At 51.7% G+C, this 27,287-nt stretch overlaps 1 protein-coding gene across 8 annotated transcripts; it reads right to left on the reverse strand.

Moving 5' to 3' along the window:
• Nucleotides 1-27,287, reverse strand: MFN2 (mitofusin 2). 8 transcript variants are annotated; one of them, XM_018060329.1, is made up of 21 exons: nt 27,175-27,287; nt 25,781-25,919; nt 25,307-25,391; nt 23,168-23,331; nt 20,882-21,060; nt 17,206-17,341; nt 14,227-14,389; nt 13,463-13,587; nt 12,419-12,527; nt 12,199-12,306; nt 10,698-10,851; nt 10,461-10,528; nt 10,197-10,318; nt 8,627-8,753; nt 8,126-8,230; nt 7,770-7,872; nt 7,124-7,344; nt 6,377-6,532; nt 4,611-4,807; nt 3,435-3,569; nt 1-2,157 (listed from the first exon to the last, which is right to left on the reverse strand). In XM_018060329.1, the coding sequence occupies exons 5-21, from the start codon at nt 21,054-21,056 to the stop codon at nt 2,088-2,090; spliced, it is 2,274 nt and encodes a 757-aa protein (XP_017915818.1). In that variant the 5' UTR covers nt 21,057-21,060; nt 23,168-23,331; nt 25,307-25,391; nt 25,781-25,919; nt 27,175-27,287; the 3' UTR covers nt 1-2,087. The 8 variants fall into 8 exon arrangements, with proteins under 8 accessions (XP_017915818.1, XP_017915821.1, XP_005690724.2 ...); XM_018060332.1 differs by having other exon boundaries at nt 25,781-25,828; nt 27,175-27,254; XM_018060330.1 differs by lacking the exon at nt 23,168-23,331 and having other exon boundaries at nt 222-2,157.

Raw genomic sequence — 27,287 nt, forward strand, 5'->3', positions numbered from 1 at the left:
AAAGGGTTTCCAACTAGGTTTTATTTTAGTGTCCAATATTATCAGCACTGATACAGGAGTAATTCAGGCAAATTTATCACCTTAAATACATCAGAGAAAGAACTCACTGTGTCAAGCACGTCTCGCACTCCAGCAAATGAACATAGACAGAGAACAGAACAAAGTTAGCAGCATTAAATTAAAGTGCTTTTTGCCACAATTCTTTCAGAGTCTCGCCCTCAGTGGTATAAACTCAATTTTATTTGTTGTATAAGAAGCTCAAAATCCCAGGGGATACATTAAAAAAAATTCATGTTTAGTTATTTTAAATAATTCCGCCCCCCCACCCCAAAGCACAAAATTCATTGAAATTGTGCAATGCTGATTTCTCCAGACATACTGTGAGGTGACCACCACCTGGGTCTGGCAAAAAGCATGGCCATCCTCTGCTGCACAACAACCTTGGCTAAGTCCATCACTTTGTTCCACACACCAGAGTAGACTGAGGGTTTGAAGGACCAGTGGGAACCTGGAGAGCACGCCAACTGCATGATATCCGCCAGCGAGCAGAGGCCACTGAGCCGTTTCCCTGAAGTCAGAGGCGGACTCAGAAGGGCAGGACAGGCCCCACTGCTCTGCCTGAGCTTGCCTCTTTCTGGGAGAGCAGTACTGCTGGCTTCTAGGAAGCTCTCTGACCTGCCCGGCAAAGGCTGTCACCTGAAGGCTGCCTGCCCCAGACGGTTAACATCATGGAGACAGGAACCTGCCCCCACTGTGACCAGTAACAATCCCCACACTCAATACAGGAAACATTTCTCAAGATCAACGTGAGGCCCCGTGTGTCATGTGGAGGCTCCAGGGTCAGGAAGGGTGGGAGGCTGGGTGCTGGGTTCCCTGCGCTGCCTGCTGGCCATGTGCAGCATGGCTGCCACAAGAGACTTCATCCAGAGGTCTGGTGGCCAAGGGCGGTTTGAGCCAGGGAGGGGTGAGGAGTGGGAACATGTTTCTTGTGGAACCTCAAGCTGGTAGGGTGGGCTCTCAGACCCCATGAGCCCCTCCCAGAGTGAGGTCAAACAGAAGGCCCTGTTTTGTGCCAACTACTGATCCTTCAGCCATCCTGGGTGGGGTCCACTCCCTCAGCCTGCCACCAAGGTCCCCACTGTCCACCATCTTTCCTTCTACCACATCCTTTAACGATCTGGACCAAACCACCTTTCAACAATAAGAAGCCAGACTACGAGGCTAAGGACCGAAAGGAGAACAAGGGACACAACGAGAAGGGAGGCAAGTCTCTCCCCAACGTGGCACTGGCTGCCCAAGACAGCACAGACCGAAGGACACAGCTTCCACACACCACCTCCCTCCCAGCCACGTGCTCTAGCTGCCTCTGCGCTATCTTCCTGCCCCTCATGTCAGAAAGCCTGCCTCTGCCTAAAACCCAAGCCACACTCAGCCCACTGCCACTGCAGAAAGGCTGGTCTGGAAGTCTCTGCAAACAGACCGAAGCACAAAAGCCAAAGAACCACACTGACACAAAAGCCACAGCCTCCTGGGACTCTTGGAATCATTCCCAGTGCAAACTGGGAAGAAAATGCAGCCTCCCCACAAAGGCAGCCTTTCTCTGCAGGGGAGCTGGGGCGCGAGGTGGGCAGGTGTGCAGGAGCTGGGGTACATGGGAGGCAAGTGTGCGGGGGTCCATGTCAAGCGTTGGCCAGAGGAGGGGGCGGTATCTGCCTGATAAAGGCCCAACAAGGCCTTCTGCAACACTGGCCAATGCCAAGAGCTCATCAAGCAATCAATCAGCAGCTTCTCAATCAAGAGAGCATGACAAAGCAAAGACAAGACCGAACTCCCCAGTACCGTGCTGTCCAGACTCATTAAAAAAAAAAGTCTCCTTTAGGGGCACAAGTTGGAAGGTCTTCCTGCAATAGCAGGCAAAGGAGGGGAAAATAACTAGCGCTTCGGGGTTCAAGATGGTAGGAGACAGTCGGTGCTTTTGTTCTCATGGTGGCGGCAGTGGACAGGAGCTGCACGCAGGCCTGGTGGTGGGAGGCCCCCCGTGCTTGCAGCACTGTCCTCCCCACAGGGGCTCCGGCTCTGGGTGCCCACTATCTGCTGGGCTGCAGGTACTGGTGGGTGAACATGTTGAGTTCGCTGTCCAACCAGCCGGCTTTATTCCTACAGAGAAAAGGTTACTTTGTAGCGGCAAGAGCTGATAACTAGCCGTGGCGTCACCTGCCAAGCGCTGTGCTACCGGACGCCTGACTTTTATTCCTCTAGTAACCTCCGCTTCACAGATGAGGAAAATGAGGCCCAGAGAGGTTAAATAACTTCCCACGGTCACACGACTCATTGGTGGTGGAAATAAACTCGGGTTTTTCTGACCCTTAAGCCCCGTGTTGGCTTCACTCTGGGCCCACCGGCAAGTTCCCAAACTGTTGGGAACACCGTGTTCTGCCTGTCAGCAAGGGGCAGTCCTTGTTGGGTTTACCCTGTCCCTGCAGGTGATGCACAGCAGAGACGCCCATCCCCAAGACCCACGCCTCGTGAGATTTCCCCTGGGGATGAGCGGTGTATCTCCAGAAAATAGGTGTCCCTGGGCAGTAGGTGGGAGTGCACATCTGCGCTGAAGGGAGGGAAAGGCCCATGGACGCCCTTGGATGCAGCCCCACTCTGTGCTGACGTCAGGGCAGGGCAGGAAGCCCCGAGTCCCCATGTGCTGATGTTATCTGGGCCTGAGCGGCCAAGGACTCTACAGAGCACTTGTGCACGCAGCTCTGTGGCTGTGTCGTGAAATCTCACTCCATCTTACAGATAAAAGCAATGAGACTCGGGGAAGCTCAGAGATTTGCCTGAATGTGAGGGCCGGGACCAGAAGCCAGCACTCCTGACTCCGGGGACCCATCCTCTCTCCAGCAACCTGCTGCCCGAAGCTCTGACTTTCAATGGAGACTCTATGCAGACCTGGGTTCTGAGCCAGGCTCGGCCAGCCACGCGCTCCAGCTGCCTCTGCGCTATCTTCCTGCCCCTCATGGCAGAAAGCCTGCCTCCGCCTAAAACCCAGAGGGGAGCTGGCTGGCTCCCCTGTGGGCATGCGTTTCGATAGGCCACCATCCCTGGGCTCACAGAGAAATGGTGGCAGTGAGAGGTGGGTCTAGCCCAGTGTTCCTGCTGACAACAGAGGACAAGTAACGTGAGGAGGCTCAGAGGGTACTGGTGCCCAGCAGGCTGGATCCTTCTACTCCCGGCTTAACCACCTACCGTGGGATCCCAGATAGGTTACTCAACACCTCTCCGGGCCTCAGTTTTCCTTTTTATAAAGTGAAGGTGATGACAGGCCCCTGCAGGGATGTTGAAGATCTGGACAGCACATATCAAGTGGCTGAGACACCGTAGTTAAGGACGTGCCTGTGAGCTGTAACCTCACAGGTGGGCCTCCTCTGCTGCCACCTCACCTGAGCAGTTTGGCTTTGCTCTGAAGTGAATCAAGAACCTCGATTTTCTGGTTCATGGCGGCGATTTCCTGCTCCAGGTTCTCCCGGGTGACGTCAACTTGCTGACACAAATGAGCAAAAGTCCCAGACAGTTCCCTGAAGGGGGAGAGATTCAGGATCAACCAGGCTGTGTCGAGGGTAAACCAGACTCAGGGCAGGGCAGCCACTAGCCTGCCAGTCACCTGCGCTGGCCACCACCTATCCTGCTTTGGCAGCATCTGCCCCACCTCCTGCTGAGACCGTGGACATCACAACCACCACAAATACCAGCATTACCATAGTGCGAGAACCAGGAGCACAGGGCAGGACACCCTGACCTGGACACAAGAGACCAGGATTCAGATCCCAGTTCTGCTGCTGATCAGTCGAGTGCAAGAGCCAGGTTTGTGTGTTTCCAGCTGCTCAGTCGTCTCAGACTCTGCAACCTCACAGACTGTAGCCTGCCAGGCTCCTCTGTCCACGGGATTTCCCAGGCAAGAACACTGGAGTGGGTTGCCATGCCCTTCTCCAGGGGATCTTCCCAACCCAGGGATCAAACCCACATCTCTTGCATCTCCTGCATTGGCAGATGAGTTCTTTATCACTAGTGCCATCTGGGAAGCCCACAGGAGACACATGACTCCTCTTAAATCTCAATCTCCTCATTTTGAAAAAGAAAGTGTCAATAAGAACAACGACTTCAAAGTGTTTGGGGGGAAAATGAAGTATTAGGTGCAAAATGCCTAACAGAGGGCCTGCCACGTAGCAATAAAAAGCAGGCAGCCAGCACCTTCGTCACCACCACCTAGAAGCAACCATTCCCACCTGCCCAAAGATATGCCATGAAGACTTGGCTGTGGCTTAGAACATCAAAGCTATGCCCACAACATAAGTCCTTCAAGGTAACCCGCTAAAGATGCCACAAGTAATGCCCTTCGTATTGCCGACTTCCTTCCTGGGGGACCAGAGGCCTACTTGGTCCCAGCCCTGGACATACGGTGTCCCCAGAGGCTCCTCTCCCACTCTCAACCTCCATGTTGTCACTGCACAGCTGATGGCCAGAGTCGGACAGCGCTCAGGGCCCAGTGGTCTCCAGGTCAGGGTAGGAGGGCACCACGGGAGGCAGCACCGGCCCCTCGGGCTGACGGGGACACTCACTGCTGGACCTGGTGGCTGCAGTTGGAGCCGGTATAGCTGATGATGAGCTGCAGCTTCTCGCTGGCGTACTCCACAAACTGGCGCTTGAAGGCCCTCTCTTTGGCCTTGGTGGTCCAGGTTAGACGCTCGTAGATGTACAGGAGGCCATAGAGGCCAAGGGAGAGGGCAATGAGTCGCCAGCCCACGGCCTTCCACACCTGCCGGGGCACAGCGGTCAGTGGGTGCAGCCCTCTGCCGTCCCACCACCCAGATTCTTAGCCTGTTGCTGCCAGGACTTTCCCAGGAGCATCAAAAGGCCTATGTGCCTCTACTCAGAACACTCCTCTCAACATCTTCTTGGGCCCCACTAAGACCACAAGGGCAGGGATTGTCTCTATGGAAAATGAGGGAAACGGAGTGTGGCCCACACAACATGACTTGTGCAAAGGTGGCGGGGCCACCGCTATGGTTGTGAGCACAAGAGGCATAGATCCAGGCACACAAACATCTTAAGCTAGAGTCCTCCGAAGGGACATTCCATTCTGGTGACACTGATGATGATGCTGAGCCGCTTCAGTCGTGTCCGACTCTGTGCGACCCCACAGACGGCAGCCTACTAGGCTCCTCTGTCCCTGGGATTCTCCAGGCAAGAATACCAGGATGGGTTGCCATTTCCTTCTCCAGACACTGATGACAAGTGGAGTTCTGAGTACCGGTCCTTAGCAGATAGCTTCTTTTGAGCTGCTCTGTAACACTTTGGCGCAAGGCAGCACAGTTAGAGTCAAAGAGCAGGGACTTGGAGCCAGAAACAGAGGCTCCAGTGCTGTCTGCCATCCTGGCTGTGTGACCCACGGCAAGTCTACTTACACCCGTTTCCTCTCAAAATAGGAATGATGGCTTCCACCCAGTTCCCAGGGTGGTTTGGATAAAATGAGACACCGATTGTAAGAGGGTTACATAACTGTCAAGTGTCAGCTTCTAAGCTAATGACCCTCTGCCAGGTTACCATCTACCAAAAAAAGAACCAGAGTAGGAACTGCCTATAGGCCAACAGGGCGGGGCCTTAGCTCCAACCTACCCTGGCCTTCCAAGCTGAGAAGCCAGCTCCTGGCAGCTTTGTCAGCTACATTCTGTCACCACTCTACAACTCAAATGACCATCGCAGAGAGCACGTGCCCACATCATCAAGAAAATTCAAGGCACAAGTCACTCTGGCTGCAGCGTGTCTTGGGTCAAGACGTGGGGAGTACCCCAGTTATCAAGAAGGCAGCCTGTGACCTCAGGCCTCTGGGCAGAAGAGAAGGGCCATAAAACCACAGCTGGCAAGATGAGGGTTCACAGCCCAACCTGGCCTCTTTCTGGCTCAAGCCCTTGCAAGTTCTGCTGTTTCCTCACTTACAAATGAGAAACTCCTGGTCATGCCCACCTCTCTAGAACCCAGGTTTGTCCATTTCTCAGGTTACTTCCCTACCCACAGGACTAGCCCTACAGGGGAAAGAACATGGCCTTGGAGTCATATGGGGCCAGAGCTCAAATCCAAGCTGCGTATCCTTGGCAAGCCAACTGCAGATTTTTTTCTGTAAAATGGGAACCTCACTGTCACCTTATGTTGAATGAGACTTCCGTCCAGAAATGTACGTTTCAGGGCTAAGGTTGCATGGCTCCTGATATCACAGCAAAAAGTCATCATGATGTAAAGTGCCGGGCTGATGCAGGGACCGCCACCAGATTGCCCCTCGGTCCCACCCACCTGCCCCCACCCTTCCCGTGCTGGGCTTGTCACTGACCACTCCTCCAACAACGAGAATGCCCATGGAGGTCCTGGACGTCAGAGAGGCCAGGCCAGTGACCATGGAAACCATGAGCTCCTCTTGCGTGAGGGAGCCCTGGGGCAGTGGGGGCATGCTGGGGTTGGCCGGGGTCAGGGGCATGGGCCGCTGCACCTGTGGAGAGAAACAGGGGGGTGCTAAGAAGAAGGCAGCAAATCTCTCATTCCGTGAAACCCTCAGGAACCCTCAGGGCCAAGAGTCCAGAACAGGGACAGGGGCCATGACTTCAAATTCCGAAATAGAAAATGAGCTCCACATGTAGCAGACAAGGATTTCGGCTTCCTAACAGACCTGCCAGCCCAAAGGTAAACACCATGGATATCAGAGATCATGAGCTGCGGCCACCCTGGAAGGCCTCAGCTTAGGTCCCCAAGCCTGGGACGTGGCCCAAGAGCAGCCCAGGTGATACCTCCAGAGGTACAGAGATGAGGGTGAACATCTAAACGTGAAAACGGTGGTATCTGGACAGATAGGTCATCTAGATTTAATAATTACATAGTTATAAGCTTAATAAAAAAATACAGCTTGCTTTTTCACAAATATTAGTGCCTATGATAAAACTAGGTTGATGTGTGGCAGAACCTGACTGTAGTGGTGGCCCACATGCCACAGCCATGACCTCCAGGAGCCCCGTTCAGAACGGCTTGGGTGCCCAGGGCGCAGACTAGCCTCCCTCAATGCCCAAGGGGGAGGGACTCCGCTTGCCTGGTCACTGTAGCCCATCAAGGCCCGGCGGCTGTTCTTGGGGCCCAGGAACCGGTTCACCAGCATAGTCCACCCAAGGGAAAAGTGAAATTCAATGTCCTCCTGAAAGTCGGCACACAGCTTGTCACAGTTGAGGTCGTAGCTGAGGGAGAAACACTGCCGAGGGACCAGCATGTCCATTTGACTCCGCACAGACGCAGGAAGGAGGGGTTTCAAGCCGTCTGTTGGGTACAGAGGTGGGGAGCAAGCAGAGCAGCTCAGCCCTGTGCCTCGCCAGTGCTGAGCCTCACCACACCTGCCACGGGCAAGGATGCTGGCAGCGCAACCCAGAAACCAGGCCCAGATGAGCCGGCATGTGGGTGGGGTAGGCAGATTGAGGCTCCATACCCACTAATATGTGGATTTAAGGAGTAGGCCAAGCTCTCAGCCTCCGCTAGTCCCATGTGGTAACACAAGACGCCCCCTCCCCTGCTCACCCCTAGTCTATGCATGGAATGAACTCACAACACATGCCCAGAATCTCAAGATATGGAGCTGACTCATCACAAAAGAGGACAGATAAGGAAAGGTCATTAGTTCTGCAGGCTGGCCTGAAAGTGATCTTGGGCAGCCCAGAGCCCCAGTCCTGAGCCCCTGCAGCACTGACCCATCATTTCCTGCTGCATGGTTTGCAGGGAGCTGGTGATGGCCGTGGAGCAGCGGTCTGACATGTTTCGGCCCAGTCCTTCCTCTATGTGGCGGTGCAGTTCCTGCAGCCAGAAGAGAGGGGAAAGGAAGCGGCACCTTCTGCCAGTGTTCCCTCCAGGGAGCCCAGAGCAAGGCAGAGGCTGGTCAGCCAAGGCCCAGCAGGTGACAGTGGTAGGCAGGTGGAGTGAAGCCTGGGGCTCAAGTGGCTGAGAGGCCCTGACTCAGACTGAATCCCTGTCTCTCGGTGACTCCATCCATAGCCAACAGGAAATATGGGGAGCCCCTGCCCAGAGCACCTGCCACATAATGACTCACATTCTTGTAAACCTTGAGGACCACGGGGGAAGGGTGGAAGTCCATCTGATACTCGTCCACCAACACAGAGAGGCGCCGGATCTCCTCGGCCATTGCAGTCGACACCTACAGCCAAAAAAGTGTGCTGTTGAGTGACCCGAGGGAATGTGGTTTAACTCCACAGCACCAGGAGAGTCTAACAGGCTCTAGGAGACTGGATCTGCCTCCCTGCACACGTGCAGTGTCCACAGATGGTCTACAGGGTTAAAGCTTTTGAATTCAGGGGTATTAGAGATTGGCTGACCGAAACTCATCTAAGTTGTGGAGGAGGACTTGCCCAGGGTCGCACGATGGAACAGCAAACCCCAGGAAGCACGACGTTGTTCAATCAGGGCTATGGCTTTCTCCTGGAAGGCTGAGAAGCCCCCCAAGGAAAAGGATGTCTGTGTTTTCACTTTTTGAGTGCTTGGCCTCTACTCGGGGTCCAAATCTCCCCAGTGTCCTTCCTCCTCCACTTCTCACCTGCCTCTCGACTTCCTCTGTAATCTGCTTAATTCTCAGTTTGTAGTCTTGCGCCAAGAGCTCCAGCTGCTTGTCAATAAACCTCAGCCGCTCCTGCCGCTCTTCACGCGTTTCCAGGCAGTAGACCCTGAGAAAAAGAGCCCTGGTTACCCAACTAAGCCAAGGAAAAGAGGGGGCGCCGGAAATCTGTGTGGGCCCCGGCTGTGATCCTGGCATTCCACGCACACCCCTGGGGGCCTGCTCTTCCCATTCCCAGGCAGGAGGGAGAGACAGTGCCAACAACTCGCTCTTAAGTTTTCTGAATTTGGAGGATGTGGTGGTGACAGACAGGGGAGGGTGCTTTTTCAGGAACGTTAGCACAAGTTCTGCCATTCATACAGAAAAAAGTCCACTAGTAAACAAAGAAAAGAGAAAAAGAGGTACAACAATACCCAGAAGCCTGGCCCAAATCACCAAGTCTGAAGTACGGATCAGGGTCGGGGAATGGGCGTTCCAACATATACTGCTGGTGGGACCACAGACAGGGCCGGATGTTTCAGAAAGCCACGGGTAAAACTGGGTAAAGCTGAAATGCATACACCCCAAGATGGAACACTCCACCTCCACAAATTAATGCTAGTCTCTAGCAGATGCACACCAGGGGACACAAAAATTCGTGTCCATAGCAGCAGGGTCTCCAACAGTGAAATAATGAAATCTAAAGATCAATCTACAGGAAACTAAGAACTGCTCTATCTCAACGAAAACTCCTATCCTCCAACTATAGGTATCAACAAGGACAAAGGATAAAAACAACGCTAAGTGAAAAGTGAAGCCAGGTGTTGCACGCTCCCGTACCTGTACATCTGAAACACATGCAGAGCAACACTGCATTCTTTAGGATTTACATAAAAAGTACTTTTTAATGAATGACAGGACTACACACCAAATTCATGACGGCAGTTACCTCTGAGGATCAGGCAGAGGGACACTGGGGCAGGGACTGAAGAATCAAAGAGTATTCAACAGTTTTTTTCTGTGTTTTATTTGTTATATTCTGACAATAAAACAAATATTATCAACTGCAATGGAAACAAGGTATATTATTCTTTGTACTTTCTCATGTATTTTAATCTCTCAAAAAAGAGTATCTTTTAATTCTCTTTTTAATGTGTTTTTGACCATGCTGCACAGCATGTGGGATCTGAATTCCCTGCCCAGGGATCGAACCTGCATCTGCTGCAGTGGAAGCTCGGAGTCCTAACCAGTGGACCACCAGGGTAGTCCCCAAAAAAGGTATTTTGAAGAAGTGCTTTCTGTTTCTGGCCCTGAGAATGGCTACAGTGCTCAGCGTAGCACTGGACCAAGGCTGGCAGCTCAGACTTTCAGGGAAGCTCACTGCACAGACCTGGTGGGACAGACAGACGCCCCACAACCTCCTCACTGGCTGCTCCTCGTGGCTTGAACGTGGTCTGGTGGAAACTGTGAGACCCTGCTCTGCTGGCTGAGCTCTGGCCCTGGGCCCGGCCTCAGATGAGGGTGAGGCAGTCATGGCTACGCTCCCTCTGCCTGTCTGCTCCCGGGCTCTTACCGCTGCTCCTGCGCTGCGATGTGCAGAGAGTCCATGATGAGGCGGACGGCCTCCGCGATCTGCTTGGCCCGGACCGTGTGCTGCTCAAACTTGGTCTTCACGGCCGACTGGGAGATGCACTCCTGGAACAGACAAGAGGTGCCAAGGGAGGCAGAAGCCACCAGCCAAGAGCCAGGCTCTGGCATTCAACTGCCAGGGACATGGCCAGGGAGCGCCAAGGAGGCACAGAATCTCCAGACAACAGGATCAAAGGCTCATGCTCACCTCAAATCTCCTCTCAAAATTCTGAAACTCAAACATCCTCACTTGAAAGCCTTCTGCAAGAGCGCCCCCTAGGAGAAGTGCACCACATTAGTCCAGAGAGAACTCAGGCAGCCAAGAGCTTCTCACCCAGGGTTCCTCTCACCACCTCATTCTCACAACGATTTCTACCGGCTGACTTAGCACAAGACCCAGTGTCTCAAGCGTCAGGGAAAAGCAAGAAGCTGGTTCCATCATCACCTCCTTCGGGCATGCCCTGGGCCTTCTGGATCCTGGCGTTGAGCACCTCCTTGGCGGACACGAAGAAGATGCGGTCTCCAGCCTGGCCCCGATCCACCACGCCCAGCTCGTCCACCAGGAAGCTGGTGCAGCGCTCCATGTGCTGCCGCCGCACCTGGAGCCCAAGCAGACAGGTATTATATGACCAGGTGGGGCGTGAGGGGGCCTTCCTGAGGGAGCCCATGGCCCCCGGTGGCCTCTTTTCTAAGAGTACAGGTAATCTAGTCACACGGCTCAGGATTCAGAAGGTATCAACACACAAGCAGTGATCATTTCCCACCATCTGTCCTCCAGCCACCGGGCCCCCCAAATCCCAAGTCACAGGGTTCCTTGGGGTGTAGCCTGTCCAAGACACCTGAGGCATCAACAAGCAGAAATGTTTACACATGTCCCAGACTGCCTTGTTAAGAGCCTACAAAAGTCTCCCTTTGGTGCCCCAGAAGGAAAGGAAGCTGGGGGTCAAGAAACCCACACCTGTGAGGGGGCAGGGAGGAAGGCTCAAGAGGGAGTTGATATATGTATGATAATGGCTGACTTTGTTGTCGTACAGCAGAAACCAATACAACATTGTAAAACAATTTCCCCCTAATTTGAAATATATTAAAAAAACAAAACAAAACACAGAAACCCACACCTGGACTCTGTACTGACAAGCTGAGTCCTCCCTGGCCTTGTTTATTGAATGAGAGGGTGCCACCCAAAAATCCCTCGTCTGAAGCCCTAGGGCTCCACTGCGGGAACTTCAAAGTGATAACAGCCTCCGGTGGACACCTTCCACATACCAGGCCTTTACTCAAGGTGAACAGATCTCATCCTCTGCACAACTCCATCTATTACACCCAGCCCACAGGTTAGGATTTACCTGGGTTAGTTAGGGTATGTTAGGGAGTTTATCAGTCACACTGCCCAGCATCTGCTGACTACACACTTGATCATCATCCCATAGCACCTGTGACTCCTTTTTCTTTCATGTTACCCATAAAAAGTAAAGCATTCTGAGCTGTAAGAACCAGTTATTCTTTGCTCTTCTTTTAAGCTTCTTTCCTGGATGCCTTTCAAAGCTACGCCTCTGACTCATTCTTCAAGAACTAAGGAGAGCCCTGGTCCCAAGGAAGGGCTCGGCCAATGTGGTGTGGAGGCCTCTCAGCACGGAGAAAAGCCTTCTGAAGATTAGAGGGGAAGGGGATACACATATACTACAGCTGATCCACTCTGCTGTACAATAGAAACTAACAAAACACTGTAAAGCAGTTACATTCCAAAAAAAAAAAAAAAAAAGAGGAGAGGGGTCCGGGGAAGTGAATGGGAAAAGTGAAACGGTCCCACAATGACCCCAAACACCTCATGGGACAACTTTAGTGATGAAATTCATTCAGGGACGCGACCAAGGAGAGCACGCAGAGAGTCTAGGTAGACGTACAGGGTGGCATTCCCCAAGTTGCTGAGTAAAAGAGGTGCCCACCTCCTCCATGTACTCAGGCTCCGAGGCAGATGCGTCCCAGCGGTTGTTCAGGATGAAGATGTTTGGGCGGGACAGGCGCTCGCTCACCTTGTGGAAGAATTGCTTTTCCTGGATGAGGGGAAAGACCTCAGTGAAGGACGGGCTGTGCCAGCCAAGGCCCTGCTGGCCCACCCGCTTGGCTGGATCTTGGGAGTGTGGGGAAAGGCAGAGGATGGGTTACCGTCTGCATCAGGGTGGACTCCGAGTTGGCCACCAGCACGAACACGTCGGCGTCCAGGCAAAACTTGTCAATCCAGCTGTCCAGTTCTGTGGTGACATCGATGCCAGGGCTGGAGGTGACAGGGGTAAACCATCATCAGACCCGGGGCCCTATTCTTCCTGCTCTGAACAGACCTGAGGCAGCAGGCAAAGGAAGAGAAAGCTACAGAGGAGAGGGAAATCGCCCTTATTGGAGGGATTCTGATTTTTTATCTCATCCTCCTTCCAGACTCTCTGAAAATGTGGTTTTTGTCATATGCATCTATCACTGATATGAAAACCTAAAGATCTGAATTTGACTTTGTGCATGCACGTGTGCATGCTAAGCCGCTTCAGTTGTGTCCGACTCTTTGTGACGCCATGGACTAACTGTAGCCTGCCAGGCTCCTCTGTCCATGGGATTCTCTAGGCAAGAATACTGGAGTAGGTTGCCAGGCCCTCCTCCAGGCGATCTTCCCAACCCAGGGGTCAAACCTGCATCTCCCACACAGGCAGGCAGGTTCTTTACCAATAGGAAGCCCCTGCATTTCACTTTGCTGGTATACAATTAAGGTGAAGTGCTACATTTATCTGAGTCCAGCAAGCACCCTCATACCAAATTTCTTGGTATAGTTATAGCCTGTCCACAAAGCAGGAGCAAAGTGTTGCCTTGAGAAAAATAAAACACAACAGGGACCTCATCAAGAACAAGCTCCACCCCCTCCTCCAATAAACATACTAACATTGGGCTGAGGCCGAGAACCTTCCCCAGTTTCAAGCATCCTTCCTATCCCTCTTCACAGACCATCACTGGGAGATCTTTGGGGCCCTGATGCCTGCCAAGATGATACAATAACCAGACCCTGAAGGAAATCCACGAGGCTGGAAGATGTGGTTAAGCCGGTTTAAAAAGTAATATACTTCAGCAGAGCAACATGACCTCGGGGACACTGGCCTGGAGGACCCAGAAATGGAAACCTGGGGCCCTCCCCGTCTGCACCTCCTGGGGAGGCACTTGCCCTCTTACCTGTCCATCAGAACCAGGTCATCCTTGAGAAGCGGGCACTTGGAGTTGGGCCACATCACGCTCACCAGGCTGCCGGCATGCAGCTGCTCGTCCTGGTGAAGGGCATGCGCCAGCTGGTTCACCGTCTGATGGGGGTGGAGGCAGAAGATAATCAGGGTCAAGGAAGAGCCTCCAGGCTGGAGACCAGTGCAGCCTAGCCCCATGACAGTGGCCTGGACCGCAGGCCAATCTGCTACCCCTCTTTCATTTCATGCATACAAAGTCAAGAGTTGGGAGCTGCTAGCAAGAACCAACCATCCTTAACTCCTCCGTTAAGGTTCTTTCTTGGATGCTGCTCTGCATTAATTAATTCTTTATGAACCAAAACGAGCATCTGGTCCCAACCCAAAGTGCAGCTGGCTCTCAGAAAAATGAAAGCATGCGAGCCCTGAGCTTAAACATCAGAATCACAGAGCAAATGCAGGGATCACTCTCTGGCAACACCCCCAGGAACAAGGCATACACACTCTGCATTGCAAAGAGAAAAGGCCTGCCCAGAAATTCACAAGGACTATGAATTCCAGGCTCCAGAACCTCCCTGAAGCTCTCACATTCCCTAAACAGCCACACTAGGACAGGGCTTCCCAAACTCCACTACAGGGACACTGGCCCCTCCTTAGAGGCACCTTGGGTCCTGGCCCAACAGACCCACTGGTTGGTCTCAGCCAAGACCCGACCCACCAGTGTGACTAGGGCCGAAAGCCAGGCCGGCAGGGCCCCCTTACCTTGACACTCCTCTTCTCCTCTGAGCCCTCCGTGAGGAGGAAGGCCTCGTGGCCATCTGTGCCCTCCACCCGCAGGAAGCAGTTGGTGGTGTGGCCGATCCCGGAGGGCAGCACTTTGTCCCAGAGCATGGCATTGATCACGGTGCTCTTCCCATTGCTCGTCCTACAAGGAAACCCAGTGAAGCTACCGCCATCTGCATCGCAGGTTGTCACTAAGAAGGGACAGCCTGGAAGTCCAAAGCCTTGTCCTCTATAGTGACATCAGCGCCCACACAGGCAGTGTGGGTGCTCTGTGCCTATGAAAATGGATGGACAACCCTGGTGGCCTGTGCATGTGACGTGCCCCAGTTCATCATGGCAAAGCAACTACAAGGGGCTCCTGTGGTGTGATGCCAGCATGCAGACACTACCTGCCCTTGAGTGAGCCCCCTCAACATGAGGCTCTCAGCATCATGCAGGAGACCACCTGTCTGACTCGGAAGACTAACCCACTTCTCCTCTTCTACCAGAAGCCACTGACTCACCCCAGGGTGTCTTCCTCCGTCTAAGTGACCTCAGCTGAATGACCCCGAAGTTTTTCTACAGAAGGCCAATTTTGCTGCTTTTCTCGCACCAGGTTTCTCTTGAACATGAAGCCCCACCCATCACCCCCAGCTAAGGGCCTGCTCCAGGGTAGACTATGGTAGCATTCTGCCTGCCACCCCCTTTTCTACCTTCTTTTTCTTTAAAACAGCTCCACTCCACACACTCATCAGCTCTAGCTCACCAAAGCCAGGGCCACAGTTCTGAGGCGAAGATGAAAAACAACAGCCCAGAAGGTTGAAGGACACCCCAAGGTGACGACAGGCAGAGGGGCAGAGTGCCTATTCCTCAGGCTACCACTGTGTGCAGAGCATCCAACCTATCGGAGGCCTTTTATCCCCCTGTGCTGTGCTTAGTTGCTCCATCGTGTCTGACTCTTTTTGCAACCTATATTGGGTTTTAATTTTTCAAAGGTGCTGTGGTTTAAGAAGAAATACATTTGGTCTTTGTCCCCAGTTCCTGGCAATTCCTTGGCATTTCCTGAGCGATAGGAGCGTCCCTAGTTACTCATAAGGAGCTCCGACTGAGCATACCTGTTTACACTCATGAGGCGACTAAGGTGGGGCCCACACAGCCTCAGGATGGACCAAGTGATGAGAGGGCTGGGACTTTCAGCCCCACCCACTAAACCTCCAGGAAAAGGAAGGAGGGGGGCTGTAGATTAAGCCCCATCAATCTCTTGAACAGTGAGATCTGATGAGCTTCAGGGTGGAAGGCAGTGTGCCCTGCTTCACAGGGACAGAGTTCCCCTGCTCAGGACCCTCCCAGACCTCCCCCTGTGCACCTCTTCATCTGTATCCCTCATAAAATCCTTTATAACAAACCAGTAAACCTAAGTGAATGCTGCTCAAGCAGATTAAACTCGAGGAGGAGGTTGTGGGAACCTCTGATTTATAGCCAGTCGATCAGAAGCACAGGTGTCCGAATGGCATCTGAAGTGGGCTATCTGTGCACCAAGTTCTTAACCTGTAGGGTCTGTCACCTCCTGGTAGAATGTCAGAACCAAGTTCACTATGCAGGACACCAGCCAGTGCCCACTGAGAACTGGAGAACAATTCCCTGGCACTGTAGGAAACATTCCAGAGGTGCCTACTTGACCTCAAAGCATAACAAAGGTATCTGAGGGCTAAAAGTATAATACGTTTAAAAGAAAACATAGAGGGAAAAGCCTCATGACGCTGGAATTGGCAGTTTCTTAGATATGATGTCAAAAGTATAAACAAAGAAAAGTATAAATAAATTGGACTATTTCAAAATAAAAAACTGTGCATCACAGGACACAGTCAATAGAGTGGAAAAGTAACTGACAAAATGGGAGAAAACATTTACAAATCATATCTCTGATAAGGAAATTCAGGATTCCTACAACTCGAAAAACAAACAAAAAAAATCACACAACAACTACAAAAACTCCCAAACAACCCAATTTAAAAGTAGGCAAAGGACCTGAACAGATATTTCTCCAAGGAAGATACACAAGTTGCCAACAAACACATGAGAAGATGCTCAGTATCACTAAGCATTAGGGGAGCAAATCAACACTGTAACAGCTGCTAACTCACACCCGTTAGGATGGCTACTGTCAAAAAAACACAGTGAATAAGTATTGGAAGGATGCAGAAAAACTGGAACCCTTGTGCACGGCTGGTGGGAATTAAAATGGTACAGTCACTATGGAAAACCATATGGTGGGCAGCTTCTCAAAAACTCAAAAACGGAATCATCATCTGGTCCAGCAATTCCACTTCCGGGTATGTATCCAAAAGAAGTGAAAGCAGGGTCTCAAATAGATATTTGTTCACAGCAGCACTGTCCACAGTCATCAGAAAGGGAAAGCAACAAGTGTCCATTGGGGATGAACGGATAAACAAGATATGAAATATACATGCAATGCAATATTGTTCAGCCTTAAAAAGGGAGGGAATTCTGACAAATGTAATGACGTGGATGATTCTGGAGGCTATTACACTGACTGAAATACGCCAGTCACAAAAAGATGTGATTTCACTTATATGAGGTTCCCAGAGTCAGCAAATTCATAGACAGAAAGCAGAGGGGTGGTTAACAGCGGGTGGGGGAGAAGGGACCAGGAGATGTTACTTAACGGGTACGTTTCCGTTTTCCAGGGGAAGTTCTGCAGACTGGTGGTGGTGACAGCTGCGTAACAATATGAATGTGTTTAACAAAACGGAACTGTACACTTAAGAAAGGTTACAATAGGAAACTTTGTTATGTCTATTTTACCACTGCTAAATATAAAAAAATTAAAAGGAGAGCGCCAAATTCTATGGTGTGCTGCCTGCTTCCCTGCCTTGGGGTGGTCGGATCCAGTACAAAGAGCATGCCTCCCTCTCTCCCAGCTGGGAAGAAAGAAGGCATGAGGACTTCGAGACTCACCGGCCGAAAAAAGCCACCTTCATGTGCCGCCGGGCCAGCACCTCACTGATGCCCCTCACTTTGGACAGGTAACCTTTGACGTCCAGAACCTGTTCTTCTGTCGTAACTGGGTCCAGTTCTGCATTCCTGTAGGTTTCTGCAGGTGCAGATTGAAAACAGTTCAGCCCACCATCAGAGTTCCAGAGTCCCAGTCTGGATGGCGGAACCCACCCCCGCAGGACCCTGTTCCCCAGCTGGAGGTCCAGACTCCTGTGGGCCCCAGTGCAATAAAGACTGCTGGGTTCCAGTGCAAGTGTTGGTTCTCACCTCTTCCTGGGTTTATGACCTCAGGCAAATGAACATTCCTGGGTCTTAATTTCCTTAGCTTTAAAACTGAGATAACAACAGCACCTACTTCATGTGGCTGGAGAACTGAATTAAAATACCGAAGTACCAAGAATGGGGCAGCTATCTGATGAAGACACAAATGTTGACTGCCATCATTTACTTATATATTTGTACTTAACGTACACTCATCAAGTTCTCAGTATATGCCACGCACTGCTCTGGTCAAACACAGCCTCGTTTAATCTGAGTCATGTGCCCATCAGAGCTAGTAGACAGCGGGGCCAGGGCTGAGTCTGGGTCACTGTGCACCTTCCCAAGGCCCTGCCTGACCTGGCCCCACCCACTGCTCCAGCTGGGTCTCGGGCACCTCTACCTTGCATGCTGCCTCACCATATGCCCACATTCACCACCGCTCCAGGCTTCGCTTGGTGCTTCCTCACCCCACCCCTCCAAAGAACTAACACACCACCTCAGGGTGCTCTGGCTCATTCTCACTTAGCCTGACCTGATCCCACCAACCTGAGTCAGGTCCTCCTGGCTTGCGTCCCCGCAACACCCTGGACTTCTTGCATCTTAGCCCTTGTCTCAGCATCAGGTAACTGCCCCGCTCACCTATGTGCATCACCTACCACGTGAGGGCCTAGCTGTCTGACCCCACATCCCACATTCAGCAGGTGCACAGTGTTTGCTAAGTGAATGGATCCTGAGATCACTGCATTGCTTTTCCCCAAGGCCCTTGCCACGTGGCTGGATAACATGTTATAACAGATGGGAGCAACTGAGAAAGACCCTGTCCCCTTCCCATCCAGCACTTGCGCCAGGGAGGTCCTGAGCTGGCTGGACTGCAGACAGGTGTCCGCCCCTCAGCACACCCTGGCTGCAGTGGACTGAATGTTTATGTGCCCCGTGTGATGACAGTGTGATGGTACAGCTGACCCTTGAACAACACGGGGGTTGGGGGTGCCAATCCTCCGAACAAAAATCAGCATTTAATTTAGTCAGCTTCTGTATGCACGCCCTTCTGTATCCACAGTCTGCATCCACGGATTCAACCATGGATTGTGTACTACTGCAGTACTTACTCTGGGAAGAAAACCATGCATAAGTGGATCTGTGCAATTGAAACTCATGTTATTTGAGGGTCAACTGTACGGAGCCTCATGCCTGGGGTTAGTGTCCTTAGAAAGGAAAATCTGAGAAGTAGCCAGCCCCTTCTGCTATGTGATTACATGAGCTGCTATGTGAGAGCTGGAAGCCAGCCCTCACCAGACACCAAATCTTGGTCTTGGGCTTTCCAGCCTCCCCAAACTGTGAGAAATAAATTTGTGTTGTTTACAAGCCACCCAGTCTATGGTATTTCTGTTACAGCCACCCAAACAGACTAAGGCACTTGTGAACCACTGGGCTGACAGGTTCCAGCCCTGAGAACATGCCCATGGCACCCAGAGCACGACAAGTGCATTTCAGAGCCGCCCAGTGAGTGTCCCCTGTAGCTGGTGCCAACGCGGCCTCCCCACGCCCACTGGTAACCCCTCTCAGACCATCGACATTCTTCCCTTAAGTGGGCACATGGGTGTGGCTTTTGGAATGTGCCCCAGAGGAAGCTGGCTCTCCAGCCTGTGATTGGAGAAAGAAAATTTTAAAGAAAAAGCCATCAGCTGACAAGCTCTTGCTACTGCTCTTTAGAGAACAGTCCCAGGCAGTAGCCTTCCCCTCCCTTGGCCGGGACAATCCCAAATACATCTCAGGATCACCCCAGTGCTTTTCTCTCCCTGGAGGCCCATCAGTAGGAGAAGCCTCCTGTTTTCACAAAAAGAGAAATCAAAACACCCACTCCTGATGCCATTGCACAAACATCTTCATTATGAACCACGTGTTCCTCCATAGAACCATGGGAGTGAGTCAGAGCATCACAGAGGGTTAGTCTTGGCTCCGGAGGGGACAGCGGCCTGGTCTGTCCCATCTCTGCACACCAGAACTACTGCTAAACAGATGCTAGACGGGAATCATTTCAACTACCAATCCTTCACCCTTGAAATTCAGATCTTTAAACTGAACAAATTCTCTGGGAACACCTTTCCTGCATTAAGCACCATGCTAAGGGCAGGGCATGAAGAGTCCCTGCTTAGTCTGTTCAGGTTGCTCTTACAAAACACGACGACTGGGAGGCTTAGACACAACAGAAGTGTGTTGCTCGCAGTGCTGGTGGCTGGAAGCCTTGGATCAGGGTGCGAGCCTGGTGAAGTGAGGGCCCTCTTCCAGGTGGGAGGCTTCTAGTCATATCCTCATGTGGCAGAAGAGGCGAGGGAGCTTTATGGGGTCTCTTTGATAAGAGCACTAATCTCACTTACAAGGGCTCCACCCTCATGACATAACCCCTCCCCAAGGCCCCGCCTCCTGACACCATCACACTGGGCCTGAGGATTCCAACACATGAACACAGAGGGACGAATGTTCAGACCCCAGTACTGGGACTACTTCCTTTCTTTAGAGGGAGCCTAAAGGAGCAGCCTGACATGTCAGCCAACCAAAAGCCAAGCTGCTCCAGGGCAAGGCATCAAGCAGAGAGTGGCGTGTCCCCGAGGAATTCCCACTAAACTTCTAGAGCTCTGCAGACTAGAATTAGGAAACCCCCGGTCTCCCCTAAGCTCCTCTGTCACAGATGAGGAAACCAAGGCCAAGGAAGATTCAGCTCCTGGCTGTTCACTGATAACCCCAGGGCCTGGAGCCAAAGTGTGCCTTCTAGGCAGGGAGTCTGAGAAGACAGTAGCTGGAGTTGGTGCTCAGACTGAGTGGGGCCTTGGGAACCAGTCCTTCTCTGCTGACAGAGGATTAAGGTTGGGCTCAAATTAGTAACTAGAGTAAAAGGTGCTGGTGATGCAAGTTTCTTATTCAAAGTCCTGGTATCTAAAAATATCAGAGAGAGAACACCCTGATCAGGAACAACCAACACCCAGACACAGGGTGGGGGACTGATGGCAGCCAGGCTGGGCCAAGGAAAACACCTGGACTTTGGAGTTAAGAGACGCCTAGCTACAGTCCACTGTGTCACTTCCACGGTATCAACTGACTCTCAGAACCTCAGTCTGCTTGTCCCTCAGGTGAGGATACTGTATGATTAAGTGGAGCAGAATCTGTAGAATTCTCAAGGATGGGTCCTGTGTTTCCCTGGCCCAGTCTCCCTGGAGCCCAGTTTCACGTGATTCCAGGAGCAGAGTACCACTGAGGTGACAACCCACCTGGGTGTGAGCTTGTCAAGGGCAGGGCTGTACCTCCCTGTCCCCAATTCTGCCCCCTATATACTAAGGCTGACAGGAGTGGGCTTGGCTGAGCAGGGTGCCCGTCTCACCTTCCAGGAAGGTGGCGCTCTCCTGGATGTAGGCCCCCAGCTGCTCGAAAATGCCATTGATCTTCTTCTTGGCGGTGACAAAGTGCTTGAGCGGGGAAGCATTCACTTCAGCCATGTGTCTCTTATCCTTCTTGACTGTGACAATGGAGTTGCATCGAGAGAAGAGCAGGGACATCGCGCTATGAGAGAGAAGACATGTGAGCGAACCCAGGGACCTTTTGCTGGGGTGCAGAAGAATGCGAGCGTCCAGAACACGGGCCCTCAAGGACCAGATTGCGGCCAGTGAGATCAGAGCCTGCATCTCAAAACCAGGAAGGGACCGCCTGGGCCCATCTTCCTATCAGTGTGGGCACCCAGGGCCCGGACCTCGGGTCCAGTTCTGGTTGTTCCCTGCTGGGTGAACAAGGACAGGCCTGCCTCACCCACCTCAGAGAGAAAGATGGGGGAACCACAAGGTAACATACAGAGATGTCCTCCTCTGAGTCTTAGCCAGAAAAGAATGACAGAAATCACACTTATTTTCTATACATCACCCACTGAGAAAAGGCACTGAACACTCAGAGCAGTGAAAGCAAAGTGATGCTCAAGGTCAGGCACTTCCACCCCCCTCCTTGGCCACTCTGCTGCCCAGCACTGATGGCCCTAAATCCTATCAGGTTTTGTTTCTTTGTTTTTATTCTTATCTTTGGTTGCCAGTGGGGAGGATGGCAAGGAGGGCTGATCCTCAAATGAACGTGGTCTACTTCTACAATTTATACTTATAAATGTTTACTGTTATCTTTTCCTTATAAATGTGTCTACTGTAGAAAACGTGGGAACTAAAAGGGGAAAAGTCCACAACCTCACAGTTCTACAACAGGCACTGTTAACAGCTGCTTATCACCCCAGTCTGTTTTTGTGTGGTAGCTCTTTTGCCCTTACTCAGTCCGGTCACATGCACATCTTTGTGGCCTAGTTTTGGTTTTTTCACATGGCAATAACAAGTTAGGGGCCATGAGGCTTAACTCCAGAGTCCTAGAGATCTTTACTCAAAGTCAAAAGAGGCAGACAGACTAGGGAGGCTGGTCCCCAGTTGCAGCTGGCAGTCCCTGAACGAAAGTTCCTCAGAGTCCCCACCACGCACAGCACCATTTCTTCAGCAGAGCCCTCAAAACCCTGGCAAGTCCCAGGAAAAAGGACTTTTCAAGGATAAAGGGCGGTGTGCACAGCTGTGTACGCCTGGATATGCCCTCCTCAACACTCAGCACTTCCCTGTCGGTCCCTCCCTCCCCTGCCACCCTAATCACAGCGCCACCTGCTCTCCACCTGACCTGGCATGCACTCTATCTGGGAGATGACAGGGTACTGTCCAGGAGTGAACCTACAGAGAAACTGCCAAAGCATGCTGAACCAGCTCCTGAGAAGCAGAAAAAAAAAAACCAAACATTCCTAATAACTGAAAACCGGCCCTTAGGAACTAACCATCCCAAAGAGTGAGGAGAAAGAGACCCACAGGGAAATGGGAACCCACATGTTTTATCTAAACCTACAAGTTACTTTTCAATGTTCAAGATTTCTGGAGAAATGAGAGAAGTGACTGTGTGTTCATTTCTGCCTTCCTCCTTAGGAATATACCACAGCTGTGAGATTTTCTTAGCATGGCGCCTACTATCAAGGGCATGAGTAAGAAAGATAGGGACTTCCCTGGTGGTCCAGTGGTTAAGAATCTGTCTTGCAATGCAGGGGACGCACATTCAATTCTGGTTGGGGAACTTTGACCCCATGTGCCACAGAGCAACTCAGCCCACAGGTCGCAACTAGAGAGTCCCAGCGCTGCAACGAAGGATCCTGAATGACACACCCAAGATCCCACTGCTGCAACTAAGACCTGACGCAGCCAAATAAACAAATAATTGTCGAACAAAAAAAAAAAAAGGGAAGAAAGACAGCAGATGGAGCTTCCCTGGTGGCTCAGCAGTAAAGAATCCACTGGCCAATGCAGGAGACAGGGTTCTATCCCTGGTTCTGGAAGATCCAACATGCTGAGAAGCAACTAAGCCCGTGCTCCACAACTACTGAGCCAGAGCCCAGGAGCTGCAACAGCTGAAGCCCTTGAGCCCTAGAGCCTGTGCTCTGCAACAAGAGAAGCCACAGTAATGAGAAGCCCAAGCGCCACAACTAGAGAGTAGCTCCCTGCAACCAGAGGAAAGCTATTACACAGCAAAGACCCAGCACAGCCAAAAATAAATAAACAGAATTAAGAAATACAAGAAAGACAGCATCGCTCCGAGAAGGGGAAGAAAATACCTCTGGCTCCTCCAAAGCAGAAAAGGAGAGTACACTGCTATCACGCTTCCTGTGGCCCAGCAGGAAAGACTCTTAGAGACATAGGGGATACACGTAAGCAGAAGAGGAAAGTCACCAGAAGGAGAACAGGGTCTCACAAGGTAGCTGGCGCTGCAGATGAGATTCTGGAATCAGAGAGAGCTGGGTTCAAATCGTGATTGTGCTGTTTCTGGGCTGTTTAAACCTCAGAGCCTTGGAGTTGTCATGTGTACAAACGAGATATCACGCAGAGTCCATGAGAAGATGAAAGATGACACGGCACAAGCTCAAAGGTAGATTTACATACTATCAAACAGCAACAGTAATAAACTCTACCAGCAAGATCACAGGACTCCCCCTGGAACAGGCAGCCTTCAGGGGTGAGCAGACGCAATTCCACCACCAGCACGCCCACAGCCAACCCATGGCTACCACAGGGATCGAGGCACAGGTCTGCTCAGGGGTGAGGCTCAGTAGTGCCCCGCCCCAGAAGTGACTTGCTTGCAGGCAGCAAGTTCCCAGATATCAGTGGGGCTTTTAGGAACAGGCGCTTTCAAGTTCTGCTCATTCTTTGCAAGCCCAAAGGATATGACTCCAGAGGCGTTAGTGTTCAGTAAGTGCAAGATTCAACAGCATGCACGTGAGTTAAAGCTGAGTGCTCCAAGGTCACCTGGTCTGCTCAGACGGCAGCCTGTCCAGGGGCTGCCCTGCTTTCATGTTCCCCAGCCTGTAGCTGCATGCCTGAACCTCCCAGGTGCACCCTACCACCAACCCTTCCAAACTAATTTCTCTGCCCTTATTCATGCCTGAGTTGAGAGTCTATGTTTGTGTTACACATGCTGCTTTCAGCCTGGAATTCTCTGCCCTTGTTCACCCATTTGGCCTACGCCTCCTGTCCTTCTAGACCCAACTCTAGTGTCACCTCCTCCATGAAGCCTTCCTTGACATCTGCATGGAGCCCATGCAACCTTACCAGACTTTCAGGATTTTTCACTTTCTCACCATCTAATTTGTGAGCTTCTAGAAAGCCAGCCTCTGATACAGAGCAGTGACCTATTTCCATTTCTACTTTCCTCCTCCACAGCTGTGAGAGACATGGTTTGAGTTAGTGAGTGCCCCTAAAGGAAATTACCTTCCTACCCTTCTAAACCTGGGATACGTGTATTTACTTTTCTCTTAAAAAGCAGCCTTTGGCAAAGCATCTGTTTCTTAGTATTTAGAGTTCAATGAGTCAAGAGAGTTGATCAAATCTATCAGATTCCAGGATGTAATCCTTCCAAAGAGTGAGCTTGGCATACATATGTGCACAAATGGACCACAGTTGCAAATACACACACACTCCAAGACTGGGTCCCACTATCTTGGGATTCCACCAGCTGGCTTCCTAGGCTTTCAGAGTCAGAGGAAGCAGCTGGTTCCTGATCCTCCTCTGGAAAGCCCCGATATCCCCTACTTCACCACAGGGCTCACAGCAGACATGCAGAGCCAGTCCCCTAGGCGTAGCTGGGCCAGAGTCAAGCTCCAGTATCAGCTATCCACCAAGTGGCACCCATCAAGCTATTGCGACTGCCTCAAAGCGCTTTCTGAGGTCATGGTTTCAGAGAGTTAACACTAGCATTTTCCAAAGTCCGGTCCACAGAACTCTAATGCAGCCAATGTTCCATACACACAGGACTCCACAGTAGAATCAATTTGTAAAACACCACATTCTACAGTCTCCCCCTGCACTCTAGCACACAAGCACAACTAAGACTTTGGGAAGGAAGGCTTGCTGTAACGACTCTCACTTAACTGTATTTAATGATGCATTTCACAAACTTATCTGAAGAAAACTTCTACATAACAGGAGAAGGATCATACTTTGGGAAAAGCCTCATTCATCCTAGTAGTCGCCTTCTCCCATGACAAAAAACTGCTGGGGGCATAGTAGTAACAGATACTAAACTAAAACCAATTCTAAAATGCTACTAGCACTTGCAGGTACTGAAAAGCTCAGCCTCAACCTGGGCTATTAGTGGAGGAGGATTAGGTGCCGTGGGTGCAGGGACAGCAGCCGCAAAATTCACTCCAAGGTGTGTTTGGATCCCAAGCACAGTCCCTGAGTCCACACCACCTCCTTACCCAGTTTCATGCACAGCGACTCCTAGCAGGGAAAATAAAATGGATCCACAGATCGTCTGCTGGTATAACTGGAACAGAGGAAAAGCTGAGAAATTGAAACAAAAGAGTATACACAGTAAAGAGGCAGAGGAGACTCTTAGAAGAACTGTGATAAGGAGCCAGTGACCCAGCTTCCGGCAGGCAGAGACGGGGACAGAGGAGCCAGCACAGCAGAGAACAAATGAGGGAGACAGAGACTCGCTCTTCAGGCAGCCCAGATCCCAGCCATTTTCTTAACTGTCAATCTTTAAACGGGCTTTCTTGGCAACCAGTAAAATCATGTGAAAGGAGACAGTTTTTCCAACACAGGTTGGAAAAATCCAGCTCTGTTCAAGAGACCCCTGTCCAAGAGATTCGGCGCTAGATGGCCAGCAGAGTACACCCCTTTCCACTCCACACAATTCCAGGGTGCCAGATGTCTCGGCTACCACTTACTTTTCCGATGGTGAGAGACTTTCACAGCGTAGGCATCATGAACACGGGCTGGGTCAAAAAGAGGAAAAGAATTTGAGTTCTCCTCCCTCCTGTCTCAGGTTGAAGATGGCTACTGAACGACTCCGCCAGTTCCGAGTTACTAGAAAAGCAAAGGGACAAGTCAGCTGGCAGGGGAAAAAAAGGGTGCCAAACAAGTCTAGTTAGGTTTAAAAAGCCAAACAAACTCATCCCTGAGGGAGGTTTACTCACTGCGGTACTGGGGTGGTAGGTGAGGAAGTGCCCTGGGGAAAAACAACCCACGGGTTCGGGGCCAAGCCTGGGTGTGCACAAACATGTGTTCAGCCATGTGCTGGGACTCTGGTAAAAGCACATCCAGAGGGACCACAGGAGAGGGCAGAACCAGTTCAAGGACTAGGCTTGAGGGCTGTGGCACTGAGGACCAGAGACGGGAAGGTGGAGTTGAGACAGAGAAGTGGAACTTACTGAAGGCCTCGATCTGTCAGATGCTGTAAAATGTCTTACTTGACTCTCAATTCCACAGTGCAAAGACAGGCTTGGAATATTTAAAGATTTATGAACTGCGAGTTAAGAAGCCAAGCTTGGAACTGAGATATGGCCTCCCTCCCATTGACTGCAAGCCTCACTTGTTTTCAGTTATGTGGAGGGGGCTCACCTCACTCTTGGGGATGGCAAGGGTGACAGTCAGAGCCCTTTCTGGGAGGAGAGAAAGAGAACAGATAGAGAAATTAAAGAAACAGGGCAATCAAAGCTCACAACAGATGGAAATGGGAATGGGTAGTTTTGGCTTCAAGCACCCAAGCAGTTAATTATGTATATTTTCTGTCTGCCTTGTGTGTGTGTGTGCACGTGTGTGCACGCATGTGTGTGCATATATGTGTGCGTGCGTGCTAGGCGCTACAGTTAGCGATGGATAAAAAACAGCCCCTGCCCTCAACGGAGCTTACCGTCCATCCACAAGCCAAACAAGTAAAGCGACAACTGCCAGGGCAGTAAGTGCCCAAACTGAGGCGCCTACGATGATGAATATGGGCACCTATCATGTGCTGAATAAATGCTGGCAAATATAGAGAACTGGACAAGAAATGGGGAAAGGGCAAGAATAGAATCTAGCGGGGAAGGGTGAGAAAGCGGGAAGGCGGGGGAGTGACAAGAAGCCTCTGGAGACCCCACCCCCAAGTCCCGAACCCCGAGTCCCGCCCCCTCCTCCAAGGGCCGCGGAGGGCCCGGCGGCGAAGCGGGAGCGTGGGGACGCCCGCTGGCCCGGATCCTGAGCCTTCGGGAACCCGGCGTCCCACCGGCCCACGCTGGGGTATCCAGGACTCGCCCTGTAGGGCCGGGTAGGGCCCCACCACCCGACACACTCGCCCTCTCACCTTCACCTTCCTAGCCTCCCAGCGGCCATCATACCCCCGACGTCACCAACGAGCGCCACTCCCAGCAGAGGCGAAAGGAGGAGGGAGGACGAGCGCGTCACTAGCCGTCGCAG

This window comes from Capra hircus, chromosome 16, assembly GCF_001704415.2.
Source record: "Capra hircus breed San Clemente chromosome 16, ASM170441v1, whole genome shotgun sequence".
In the NCBI taxonomy this organism is placed as follows: Eukaryota; Metazoa; Chordata; class Mammalia; order Artiodactyla; family Bovidae; genus Capra; species Capra hircus.

What these genes read in the sequence shown, in the direction of transcription:
- MFN2 (XM_005690667.3), bottom strand. Translation starts at nt 21,056, where the DNA reads ATGTCCCTGCTCTTCTCTCGATGCAACTCCATTGTCACAGTCAAGAAG. An exon ending in CCAGGGCATGCCCGAAGGAG is followed by an intron (nt 10,529 to 10,697) that starts GTGATGATGGAA and finishes CACTTCTCCTAG; the next exon opens with GGGGCGCTCTTGCAGAAGGC. An exon ending in TCCTCAAGGTTTACAAGAAT is followed by an intron (nt 7,873 to 8,125) that starts GTGAGTCATTAT and finishes TTCTGGCTGCAG; the next exon opens with GAACTGCACCGCCACATAGA.